The 14,422-nt window shown below is 40.1% G+C and overlaps 1 protein-coding gene across 1 annotated transcript in view; it reads right to left on the bottom strand.

The window, feature by feature from the left end:
* Positions 1 to 967: 967 nt before the first annotated feature.
* Positions 968 to 14,422, bottom strand: part of LOC121863607 (transient receptor potential cation channel trpm-like) — a gene marked incomplete at its 5' end in the record, with an annotated part of 83,911 nt that continues 70,456 nt past the window's right edge. The window contains 1 exon segment of the mRNA XM_042362335.1: positions 968 to 2,889. Coding sequence (XP_042218269.1) covers positions 1,186 to 2,889 — 1,704 coding nt within the window.

Consider the following 14,422-nt stretch of genomic DNA (forward strand, 5'->3'; position numbering starts at 1 on the left):
AAACTTTGCACTAACATTCAAGTGTAGTACAGTATATAATGAAAGACAAGTTTCCAGGTAAGCTAAAGGCAATAGAGACTCTACTGTTTATGGCGGAAAGATCGACCCCGCCTTACGAATTTATGATTTAAGCAACCTCTATTTTCAGTGGTATCCTCCAGGGACTGAAGATATTACTATACAGTTTTGAGAATCATGACAATGAGGCACATTCTACGAACATCAATTTTGGCAAGATACACTCAAGGCTGGTTAAAACTCATCATCTGTGGAAGCTAAACAGTAACGCAGCACACACAGTATGCTTTGTATAAACTAATTTGTCACTTTTTGTTCCCTAAATGGGAATCTAACAGTTAATAGCTATTTCTTCAACACTAACATCACAAAACAAACTAAATATTACAAAAAATTACCATCACATACCATCTCTTTACCGCTCTGCTTACATGTATACAGTGCTTCAGTACTTGAGAATGGGGTGTCCTGTTTAACAATATGAATTATCACAATTACATAATACAGTACAAGTAATGTATTATGGGTTTATCATAAGTACAGTATTCAGAATCATGATATTTAAAGGTCTAAAGGCAATGATCCTGAAGTTATTCTTTAAATGAATGAATGATTGTACAGTGTGTAAGATGTGCAGAGTTGGCATTCTGGTTGACCTATTAAATCAAAATTTAACATTCAACTTTATTGTTGGAATCTAAAAAGCTTGTGACTAGATTACAGGTAGTCAGGAGTTTCTACAAGGCAATTAAATTTATGTTCTTTACTACAGCAAACAGAGGAAGGTAATCTTTTTTTTCCCAAATGTTGAATGGAATTCATGTTTAGAGCTTTTAAGTGTGATTTTATTTTTAGTCTTTTCCATTTATATATTATCCCATCATCAATTTTCATCATGAAGTTATATATTTTATTGCTTTTTCTCACTGACAGTATGTCTACTTAATAATTTAATTACATTAAAAATAAATATTCAATATGTAAAAATAATTCACTTATACAATACCTTGATAACAAATTTAATATATAGTATTACCATAATTCAATGCTGAATTGGTTAAATTTTCTGTCCATTTTTTCTAAGTACATTTGTCCAATTGCCATCTGAAGACAATTCTAATTACACTTCACAGTATTGAATTGTCTTTGAAGGAAGTTTGCTTTATCCTAACATTCAGTCTCTGTGATCGTGTCTTTGGGCCAAGCCTCTGATTCACTAAAGACCGGCACCTGAAGTGTTGACATAAATGGTTGCGGCTCTCGTGGGTATGAGGCAGAATCACTGGTCGTCTCATGCACAGCTGGGGTCTCAGGCCGCACTAATGGTGGTGTACGTGGACGGGGAGAAGACCATGGCGTCAGCCATCCTCCAGTTGCTGGCAAAGCACCAGAGGAAGCCCACTGAATGTGTAAATCATCATGTAAGGAAGACCGACGTGCGCTTGGGCTACCCGGTTGAGATGATGTTAGCCGAGTACCCCTGCCACATAATGGAGATGATGGATGAAGACTTGAGGCAATGGTCTGCAAGGAAGGTAACTGAACAGACTCAGGAACAGATAAAAGTTCTGAAGGGTTGTTATCAATGCTGGTTGTGCTGTGACGCTTCCGTAGACCTACTGCCCTTGAATCTCTCCGAAGGTTTAATGGAGTTGCCCCATCTTCAGCTTCAGATAATTCTGTTCTCACGGAACACAGATCTTCCAGGGAGACGGCTAAATTTTCTGAATCTCGATGCATTCTTCGCTGAATTAAGCCTTCCATCAGCTGATAATCAGCTTCTTCTGCATCACGCAAAGGATTAGAACTAATTGTAATAGAAATTCCAGCAGACTCTGAACGATGGCGTCGTCTCAATTGGGGAGCAACTCTTCCGGGATACTCTAAGTGAGGAGATGATGGAGGAGATAATCTGGACATGCACACAGTCTCTAACTCATCAGCTAAACTCGTGTATTCACTAAAAAAAGTACACATGGGAGGAGGTGACGTTGGGGGAATCACTTGGATTCTAGGCCGACAAGAAGAGGTAGATAGACTCCTTTCATACTTGGGTGGAGAATGGAGTGCAGCTGCCTCATCAGGAGATGGCATAGATCTTAAATATCTATTATGAATTTCCTCTTCTGTGCTTAACTTCATACCTCCAGTATCTCCTTCACCTGATTCAGAATCATCAGTAATATTTACATCCCTGAAACATACTTTAGATGGTGTGCTATCACCGCTGTGCTTTGTAGATTTACGAATGCTGCTCTTCCTTCCGCCGGAGAGTTTACGTTCTCGAGAAGCACGACCCAGAGAACTTCCGGATTCTGAGTCTAATCTTGGCTTTGACTGACAATTTTGAGCTTTTGATCTTCTAGCATTTACACTACTCATGGACTCTAATTCAAATCCATCTAATATATTTACTGGACTTGAAGTTTTTATGGGTTTTCCAAAATTTATGATAGTTGGTGAAATTCTGAGATCTTTGTGAGCTTCAAGTTGTGCATCAGCAGTATCACTCACTTCCATATTACTTCCTTCTGGTTCAATGGCAGAGCTCTGAGCCATTTGTTGTTCAGTTTCTTCCAACATACGATGAAGACTCGTCTGAGAGAGAGAGCGTGACGTGCCTCCTCCTTCAGAGTGTGGAGTACCAGAACCTGAACAAGGGGAACTTGATCTTTTATGTCCCACATGACTGAGCATAAAACGGTGAACCACAGCATAACTACTCTTTGTCTGCTCTACTGTCTCTTCTAACCGCTTTACATGGAAATCAAGGTTATTAACAGAACTCATCGCTGTAACGAACTTGCTGTGCATGTCCTCAATCCGCTGCATTAATCCTTCGGTTCGTTCTGCCATAACCCGTACACGCTCCTGCACCAGACAGAAAAAGAAGTTAATAACAAAACTATCCTGTCCTAAACAACATACAGTAATATTTCTCAGTTAGCCAGAATCCCTCAAACCTGGAACTCTCCAAAAGCGGAAATTGAAATTTGCTCAAAATTTTTCCGGAAAACTCTTTCAATTCTAGGTTTGGGAGCAAATTCCGAGGTTGAAAATAGGGTACATTTTCTGAAAATTTCAAGAAAAATTCTGGAAAATCTCAACACACTTTTATTTCTAGGTCTGGGAATAAATTTTCAGGGTATTCCGAAAGATTGCACCATGATTCAACCCAACACCATGTGCCAGGCGTGTGGGTGGCCCAGCTGCTTGGATTGCTTAGTTCATATTCTGCTGCCACTGTAGAAGGTTGTTCCCTCGCTATTTGCTGTTTTTGTCTACAATTTGTGTTGCGCAATGTTGTACATTACTGTACCAGAACAAAATTAGCCAAGAATACAGTGTTAAACCAGTATTAAGAATGTGAAAACTGATTACAGTTACTGTACATTCAGTAATGGGAAACACTGGAGCACCTTACCTTTCGTCCTTATTCAATACATCTTCAGGTCATAAGACCCACTCACCCCTACAATGGGTGACCTGACATTGCATCAGGTCAGGTCAGTAACATGACCCACTAATCTCCCACCCAACCTCTATCACAAGTGTTAAGACATGATTTCAGTTAAGTATTACAGTCAGCTGAGTGGACAGTGTCTGCTGGTGAGTACAGTTTATACTGTACAGTATAGTATATACAATATAGTAGTACAGTAGTGTACATTATTTTGTTTACAGTATGATCAATATTGTACGTGTACAGTGGTGTTTGCGTAAATAAATCCTGTATAGCTTCTGGAAATTTTCTTGTGAAGTGTGGAAAATACCAATCGTCTTTGCTGTAACACAGCTCCATTCACGCCCGTATCAAATAAATCTTTTGTTTTTTAAATACTGTATAATTATTCAACCAAACTTATAGTTAAATTATTTGGGTAAGAAAATGGCGTGTAACTTACTGTAATTAGAACTGATTTTATTGACTACGGTATCAACATTTCTTTTTTTTTGGTATACAGTAATACCCCGCTTAACACGGTTTCGCTTAGCGCGATTTCACGTATACGCGGTGCCTCGCCAGAGCTGTGGCCAGAGCTGAACTTTCACTTAACGCCGGTTTTTTCCACATATATGCGCAGAGTGTCCAGCTCGAGAGCTATTTTTAGATTCGCCCCACCCCCCACCCGCCACCCTGCCTGACTGCCTGCCTGCCTGTTTTAGCTCATAAAATTCATACAAATTACCCGGCCAGAATATAATTTACATTGCTGGAATTCTTACAATATGATGATCATTTTGAATATAAACATCATAGATTTTGCATTAGACATACAAATTTTAGATATAATGTTTACTCTGAGTAAATATGTTATCTTTCGTGCAAAATATATGACATTTGTATTCAAAATATTCCTGGTCTTACAAGGAATCCAGCAATGTCAATTATATTATCCTAACTTTAGTTTGAGGTATTATTTATTAAAATTTAGTGGTTTTCCCCCTAAAATTTCACGCACGCACGCACACACACGTGGTCTTATAAAATATTTTTTCAAATTACATATTTTCTAGTACCGACGTTAGTGATCGCGCTGTGTACTGACAAAATTTTCATTTGTAATTCCCTTTATAATGGCTGGCAAGCGTAAAAGTGAGAGTTCTCGTGGTGCCGAGAAGAAAAAGCGACACCCATTTTAGAATTTCTATCCATTACTTTCGCCTTTTCAACTTACGACCAATTTGACTTACGACCCGGTCGTCAGGATGGAACCCCGTCGTAAGTCAAGGAGAGACTGTACTTAGTTGACTGAGAGCTCAATTTAGCAGAAATTTTGATTTAACGAACAGGGGTGGCTTTAATTAGCTCGTTAAATTGAGAAAATACTGAAAACTGTATATACTGTACACACCAATAGATGCTGTTGTCTTGAGCCTAAAGTAGGAAGACACTGTTCACTCAGCTGAATGTAATACCTAACTGTAATCATGTCTTAACACCTGTGATGGAGGTTGGGTGGGGGAATATTGGGTCATGTTACTGACCTGACCTGATGCTATATCAGGTGACCCATTGTCAGGGTGGGGGATTAGTGGGTCTCATGATCTGAAGATAGCTTGATGAAAGCTATGGTGCTCCAGTGTTTCCCACTTACTGAATGTACAGTATATGTAACTGTATTAAATTTTTACATTCTTAATACTGCTTTAACACTGTATTCTTGGCTGATTTTGTTCTGGTACAATAATGTACAGCACTGTACAACACAAATTGTATGCAAAGAACAGCAGCTAGCGAGGGAACAACCTTCTACAATGGCAGCAGAATATGATCTAAGCGATCCAAGCAATTAGGCCACCCATTCACCAGGCAAGTGGGGATGCATTGGAGCATGATGCAATCTCCGACAACTCCCTGAAAATTTATTCCCAGGTTCAGAATGAAGAGATTTGGTTTAAGTTTCTGGAATTATTCTCAATATTGTTTCAGAAAATAGGCCCGATTTTCAACCACAGAATTCGTTCACAAATCTGGAATTGAGAGAAATTTTCCGGAAAATTTTCGAGCAAATTTCAATTCTGGCTATTTGAGAGTTCCAGCTAACAGATATTACTTAGTGATATAAAAAGAAATTTCTCTTCCAGTTACATCTGGAGCCTGAAATTCAACCATATTTCTATCTTGAGAAAAAATTTAGTCCACTAACACTGGACCACAAAAAGGGATACATTGCATTCGAGTTTCCAATCAGTTAAGGTCATAGTTCAATCATTATTTTTACTGCCATTTTTCATGTTTGTGTGGGTTAGCCATGGTTACCTGCTGGCAGCTCTTCATGCTGCACTGTCTCTTGCAGTTTCTCATCAGGTTCCTAACTCCTGTAATTTCTCACAACCTCTCCCTATGTCATTCTTGGCCTACCCCTGGCTCTCTTCCCTTCCACATTTACTGTAGACTCATGCACCTCCTGACCCAATTGGTTTCATCCATTCTCTCCACATGCCCAAACTATCTCAGACTGCCTCTATGCAAAACTTCGCCAACACTCTCAATATCCAGCTGTTCTTTTAGTTCTGTGTTTCAGTGTCACATTACACATCCACCTCATCATTCTCATTTCAGCTCGCTCAAGTCTACTTGTGTCATCCTCTTTAATTGCCATTGTTTCACTGCCATACAACATCACACTCCTCACACCAGTCACATCCATTCTTCCTTTCATTCAGAGGGGTCCGCTTGACATCAATAAAGGCAGCAGCTCTCTAAACTTCCTCCTTCCATTTTTGACTCTTGCAACTGAATAGGCTTCAGCACCCCCACCAGCACTGATCATGTCACCCAAGAAACAAAACTCATTAACACAGTCCAGGGTCATATCTACAATGTTGAGTTTCTCAAGCCTTGCTGTGGGCACATAATTACCTAGACATATAGAAAACTTAAAATCAACAACATCCCACAGTCTACCATCCACTCCACTGCACCTCTTGTGTACCCACCTTCCACACTTGTACATTACTGAGTTGCTACCAACACCTCTTTTGAAGAGCACATGGCCACTTTCCCCTATCCTCCAAGGGTCCCTCACCCACACTACTAATGTTTTTGCCACATTCACTCTCAGGCCCTTTGATTCTTTTCCATCCTTCCCTTTCATAAATTTCTCCACTGCCTCTTCGATCAGGACACAAAAACTCCCAGGGCAGGGCAGACGTAATCTTCAATGGTATTACCTCCAGCACTATGCATAGATTTTGCATTAGACATACAAATTTTAGATAAAATGTTTACTCTGAGTAAATATGTTATCTTTTGTGCAAAATATATGACATTTGTATTCAAAATATTCCTGGTCTTACAAGGAATCCAGCAATGTCAATTATATTATCCTAACTTTAGTTTGAGGTATTATTTATTACTATACCTGGTTTTCCCCCCAAAATTTCTCAGAGAGGGAAGAGCCAGCGAGTGTAGTGTGAGAAGTGGGGGAGGGAGTTGAGTCCATTATTTGAATGGACATTAACTTGGCGACTGTATTTTTCTATTTCTCTTAAGTATTAATTGTGTGCATGTACCATCATAAAATTAAGATGTTATTTTTACTAGAACATAGGTATTGTGTTGGAAAAAGTGGAGTTTGGGGGTCAGCTGGTCTCTATTTAATTTAATCCCATATGTTATGTTATTCACTTTACGCGGTACCCTGTGGGTTACATTAACTGCATAAAGTGAGGGTTGACTGTATATATATATACAGTGACCCCTCGTTTAACGAACACCTCGGTTAACGTAATTTCGATTAACGAACTGCCTTCCATAAGGATCTTCAATTCGTTTAACGAAAAAAATTTCGCTTAACGAACTTCTTACGAACCGACCTCAACATGTTTTCGCTTGCACTGACCGGGCAACCAGCTTTAGTATCAGTCCGCCAATACATTAATCGGTTCTAGGGCTTAAATTCCTTACTATTTTTGTAAATATCAAGAAGTTTATACTATTCAATAATTTTAAAAGTTTAATATTCAATTTTTTAGTCATTTTAACAATTATTGAACAAAATTGAAGGTAAAGTGACTAGTTTAATGCGCGGCATCCAGCCTCTTAACACAGCAAACAGGCGTCAGTCTCTCTCTGTTTTCACTGGAGGTAACATCTTGCTTGAGACTCTCTTCAACTAAACGCTTTTTTTCTGTGTTTCCAAGCAAATTATTGGTCATTTTGAAAATTATTTTACATATTGACAATATATAGTGCAGTGCAGTGTTACTTTAAAGAAAATATTCTTTATTTACAGCTAGTTTAACTTTGAAAAATACGTGTTGCCATTGTTTGAATCCAGCATGGGGCCTAAGAGATCAAGAAAAGTGATTTCAATCCAAATAAAGCAGGAAATAATAAAAAAACACGAACAAGGTATTAAATCAAATGCGCTATGCAAAGAATATGGCATGTCGGCATCAACTGTGTCGACAATTCTTGCACAAAAAGACAAATTTAAGGAAGTGAACGTGAGAGACAAATCTACAAGAGTGTTTAAAAGTAGATCCCTAATCGTAGAAACTGAGAGGTTACTTATCATCTGGATTAGGGAAAAACAGATGAAAGGTGATTCAGTTTCTGGTGATTTCATTTGTGAAAGAGCCAGGGAGATTTATGAACATTTAAAGACAGATCAACCTGGTTCTTCAGGAACAGAATTTGAAGATTTTCGGGCTAGCAAAGGCTGGTTCGAAAAATTTAAGAAAAGAAGTGACATTTTAAGTGTTGTTAGGCATGGTGAAGCTGCTAGTGCTGATAAAGAAGGGGCAGCAAAGTTTTTAATTGAATTTAAAAAACTGATGGAAGAAGAAAATTATCTTCCACAGCAAGTGTTCAATGTTGACGAAACTGGGCTGTTCTGGAAAAAGATGCCCAAAAGAACATTCATCACCAAGGATGAAGCCTCTTTACCTGGGCATAAACCCATGAAAGACCGTCTCACTCTATTGCTTGGTGCCAATGCTTCAGGGGATTTCCGACTGAAGCCTATGCTTGTCTACCACTCTGAAAACCCCAGGGTGTTCAAGCAACAGAAAGTGGTAAGAACAATGCTTGGAGTTTATTGGAAGTCCAACCGTAAGGCATGGGTGACAAGACAGTTCTTTAATGAATGGGCTGTTGATGTGTTTTGCCCCTCTGTCAAGAGCTACCTAACCACCAATAAACTTCCTTTAAAGGCTCTTCTCCTCATGGATAATGCTCCTGGTCATGACCCTGACCTTGCCAGAAATTTGGAGTATAAATTTGACTTTGTGAAAGTGTTGTTTTTGCCTCCAAACACTACATCACTCATACAGCCAATGGACCAGAATGTGATCAGCAACTTCAAGAAGTTGTACATGAAGAAAATGTTTAGGAGGTGTCATCAGGCAACTTCCATTGATCCTGAACTAACACTGAAACAGTTCTGGAAGACACAATTCAACGTCCTGGAGGCTGTAAAATTGATTGTGTCATCATGGCAAGAAGTCTCCAATAGAACCCTCAATTCTTCATGGAAAGCACTGTGGCCATCAGTAGTCCATGATTTTGAGGGATTTGAGGATGACACAGAGTTGGACCAGGAGATTGTGTCCATTGGTCAGTCATTGGGTCTTGAAGTGGAGGAGAAGGATGTGGAAGAGCTTGTGATGTCTCATGAGGAGGAACTTACTCCTAATGACTTGAAGGAACTGGATGAGATGTTACGGGTAGAGGCTGACAGTGGTGAGGAGGAAATTGAAAGTGATGACCATATGTCAGCTAAACAGTTGAAAGATGTGATTTACCACTGGGAGAAGTTCAGGGAACTGGCTTCAAAGCACCCAGAAGTGGAAAAAACTGAACTAACTTTGTGTCATGTTGAGGACTCAGTGGTCTCCTTCTTTAAACATAAGTTAATGGTGAGGAGGACAGATGCCCCACAGACCACAATTGACACTTTCTTCAGTAAAAGGCAGAGGGAACAAGATGCTAGCCCTCAGCCTTCCACTTCAAGAAGGAGAGAGGATGTTCATGGTGGAGAATCTGTCAGTCCAGAGGTTCCTGACATTTTCATGGAAGGTGACTCACCTTCCAAGAAGCAGTAAAATGCTTCTCCTCCACCTCCACTTCCTTCTCTTCTCCTCCTGCACCTCCCACTTCAAATGCACATCATCACCATCATCCAGGAGCCTTCTACATACACACCTCAAAGTAAGTAAATTTTTCCGCCATTTTTGTTGAAGTTAGGAAATTTTCGGTGAGCTGGAACCAATTACCCAAAAACCCATTGAAACAATGGTTTCGGTTAACGAACGTTTCGGTTAACGAACGACCTTCTGGAACGGATTGAGTTCGTTAACCGAGGGGCCACTGTATATATATATATATATATATATATATATATATATATATATATATATATATATATATATATATATATATATATATATATATATATATATATATATATATATATATATACACACACATTCAACCCTCACATTACGCGGTCCCGCATTCCGCGTTTCACCCTTAACGCGGTGCCTTGCCAGAACCTCACGTGCTCACATTACGCGGTACGTGAACCCCATTACGCGGAGAGTGTCCGGTGCGACGCTATTTTTAGATTTGCCCCACGCGCCACCCACCCGCCTGCCTGCCTGCCTCTCCCTCCTCCTCCCTCCGCTTGGGCAAGCGGCGCGGTAAGGTTGCGCAGTGTGTGTCTTTGTTGCGTTATCACTGACGTCATATGACGTATCAGACCTGTGATTGGCCATGCATCCCTACCCCCCTCTGCTGCTAGCTGTAATTGGCTTAAAGTATTATGACGTGTCCACCCGGGGGAGGGAGGGAGGGAGGAAAGACGACGCTTGACCTAGCCGCGGCAGTTTCATCCCTCAAGGCCACTCCGTGTAAACGCGCATCCATTGTTCCGTAAAATGGCTTCCGCCGGACCACCACCCCCAGAGAGAAACCTTTCCTTACCTGGACCCAGCGGCACTAAACCAAAGAAGACACGACGTTCCTTAAGCTACGAGGTGAAGTATAGCATCATCCAAGAGTTGGAGAAAGGAACAAGGCAGGTTGATTTGGCGCGCCAGCATGGCGTGAACGAATCTACGATCCGGACTATAAAGAAGGATTCAGCCAAGATAAAGGAGCACATGAAGATCACAAAGTCTACAGGTGCTTCTATGATCAAGTATTTTCACAACCAGGTGCTTCTCAAGACAGAAAAATTACTTGTGAGGTACTTGGTGCGTCAGGCGCGACGGAACATGGCGGTCGACACGCGCTCTGTTAAGGACTACGCACGTGAACTGTACATGGCAGTGGCACGAAAGATGGGAACTTCAGAGCCCAAACCCTTTAATGCTTCCTCTGGGTGGTTACAGAGGTTTAAGATCCGGAACAAGATCACCAATATAAACATTGGTGGTGAAGAAGCGAGTGCTGATCGTGCTGCGGCTCGGGAATTTCCTCCATTTTTAAGTGAGATTATGGAGGAAGGACAGTACAGTGACGACCAGGTGTTTAACATGGACGAATCTGGTCTTTTCTGGAAAAAGCTACCTTCCAAGTCCTTCGTTGTGAAGAATGCCAGCAGGATTCGGGGCCGGAAAATGCAGAAGGAACGCATCACCGTCCTGTTTACCACCAATGCCTCCGGTACCTGTAAGCTCAAGTTATCGGTGATCCACACAGCCCGCAAGCCGCACGCCTACAAGAGCATGGACATGACCAAGCTAAATGTCCACTGGCTGACCGCACGTAAGGCATGGATGTTCTCTACACTGTCCCTCTCCTGGTTTGATGACTGTTTTGTTCCCGATGTAAAGAATTTGTTCCCGATGTAAAGAAATTCTGTGAGCGACAGAATGTCCCATTTAATATTTTGTTGCTGCTGGACAACGCACCAGGACACTCGCCCCTACTGTTAGATCGTCACCCCAACGTAAAAGTGGTCTTCCTTCCTCCCAACACTACGTCTTTAATCCAGCCCATGGACCAGGAGTTGATTTGCAATGTGAAAGCTGCATTCTCAACAAAAAAATTCCAGCTCCTGAACGACTACACCAACACCAGGGAAGAGTTGCGTAACCTGAGTGACACCACCACCGATAGCAAGAGCGACGAAGATGAGGATCAACAGTTAGAACAGCAAAAAATACTGTTCAAACAATTCTGGAGAGTATTTAACATCAAGAAAGCTGTGGACTTCTTGGTGGAGTCATGGGATCAGCTGTCTATTGCTACAATTCGTCACGCATGGAGACATGTGTTGCATGGAATACCAGGTGAGAGGAGGAGTCAATCTGTGACTGGTGAGGTTCAGAATGTTGCAGTAGTAGTGGACCTTGCCAGAGAAGCTGCGCAGACTGTTACAGTTCCAGGCTTCTCCGAGACCACCAACGACGACATCCTGGAGGTGATCAGAGATCCTGAAGTGACTGCCGACGAGATGTTGGAAGAAGAACACGTCAGTGAAGAGGAGGAAGAAGGTGCGTCATTCTCCGAAGAACACAATTTAAGTCATATTGATATTAAGGGTGCCATGGAGTGTGCAGAGAAGATGAAGTCCTTCCTTTCCCGCGACAATGACGATGACCGCTATGAAGTCTTCCATACCCGGCTGGTGCAGGCTATGGAGCCGTACATCAAGGTGTATCACGAAAACATCAACGCCAGCCGTCAGCAAAGCATAACAGATTTCTTCGCCCGCAACCCACCACAGCCAGCCCAAGCCAGTGATAGTGGCAGTGAAGATGACTTTGAGGGATTTGTCAGGGAAGCCCTGACAACTGTAAGTGACAGTGATGGTGATTCACCTAGTAATGGTGATTCACCTGAGGGCCAGTAATCTGCCCTCTGCCTCGGAACCAGCCTCCATCCCCGTATGCCGACCCATCTCTTCTACTACCGTAAGTGTTACACCTAATTTTTAGTTTTCTAACCTTACCTTTATTTTTCCTATGTTAACCTTTATCTTTCCTAACCTAACCTCTTCTATATTACTTGTTTTTTCATTCCATCATAAAGTTAAGATAAAATTTTTACTACAACATAGTTGTGTGTTGTCAAAAAGTGGAGTTTGGGGATCGGCCCGGACTCCATTTCAATTAATCCCATATGTTATGTTATTCACTTTACGCGTTCCTCACTTTCCGCGGTACCCTCCAGTTACATTAACTTGGCGATAGTGAGGGTTAACAGCGTAACAACTATACATATATGTAACATAACAACATATATATATATATATATATATATATATATATATATATATATATATATATATATATATATATATATATATATATATATATATATATATATATATATATATATATATATATATATATATATATATATATATATATATATATATATATATATATATATATATATATATATATATATATATATATATATATATATATATATATATATATATATATATACAGTAATACCCCGATTTATGCGGTCAATTGAACCCACAGAGGTCCGTGTAAAACGAGAAACGCGTAAACGGAATAACAGAACATATGGGATTAATTGAAATGGAGACTGGGCCGACTCCCAAACTCCACTTTTTCCGACACAATACCTATGTTCTAGTAAAAATAACATTTTAAATTTATGATGGTAGCACACACAATTAATATTTAAGAGAAATACAGTCGCCAGGTTAATGTCAATTCAAATAATGGACTCAACTCCCCCCCCCCCCTCTTCCCACGCTCGCTGGCTCCTTCCTCTCTGAGAAGTGTTTGGGTGAAAACACTAGATTTTAAGGTATAGTAATAAATAATACCTCAAACTAAAGTTAGGATAATATAATTGACATTGCTGGATTCCTTGCAAGACCAGGAATATTTTGCATATACACGTCATATATTTTGCACAAAAGATAACATATTTGCTCTGAGGAAACAAAATTCTTACATTAGATCTAAAATTTATATGTCTAATGCAAAATCTACGATGTTTATATTCAAAATGATCATCAAATTGTAAGAATTCCAGCAATGTAAATTATATTCTGGCCGGGTAATTTGTATGAATTTTATGAGCTAAAACAAATATCTTCAGTAAATAAAAAAAATATACTTCACCCAGACACTATCTGTCAATCAAAATACCCCACCTCCGGCTCCCCCCCTCTTCCCACACTCGCTGAGTCCCTCCCTCCCTCCCTACCCCCCACCCCCACCTTCGCTCCCTACCAGAGAAATGTTTGGGTTAAAACAGTATATTTACATTTTTAGTAATAAATAATACCTCAGACTAAAGTTAGGATAATATAATTGATATTGTTGGATTCCGTGCAAGGCCAGGAATATTTTGAATATACATGTCATATATTTTGCACAAACGATAACATATTTGCTCTGAGTAAACAAAATCCTTAAAGTAGATCTAAAATTTGTATGTCTAGTGCAAAATATATGATGTTTATATTCAAAATGATCATCATATTGTAAGAATTCCAGCAATGTAAATTATATTCTGGCCGGGTAATTTGTATGAATATTATGAGCTAAATAAAAAAATTATACTTCACCCGCGTATATGAGTAGATGCACTGCGTAAAGTGGGGATTCCGGTTCTGGCAGGGTACTGCGTAAATGTAGAAACGCGTAAAGCGGGGTATATATATATACAGGTTATCCCCGCGTTACGGAAGGGTTCCGTCCCTGGAAAATTGACCGAATCGCGAAATTCCGTAATGCGAAACCTATTTTCCCATTGACTTCCATTATAAAGCTGGAGATGCGTTCCTACGGAATTTTTTTAGGCCCCAAAAACGTAATTCAAGCACTTTTATGAATGCCTTTGCAGCTTCTTTTTACACTACTGCGGTCACTTCCACTTGATGGCCTCTTTCCAGTCATCTTGAATAAGGGTAATGCACTGTACTGTACTTACTGTATGTTTGTAAAAGTTAAATCC

The sequence above is a fragment of the Homarus americanus genome, unplaced genomic scaffold (assembly GCF_018991925.1).
Source record: "Homarus americanus isolate GMGI-L3 unplaced genomic scaffold, GMGI_Hamer_2.0 scaffold41366, whole genome shotgun sequence".
NCBI classification, from domain to species: domain Eukaryota; kingdom Metazoa; phylum Arthropoda; class Malacostraca; order Decapoda; family Nephropidae; genus Homarus; species Homarus americanus.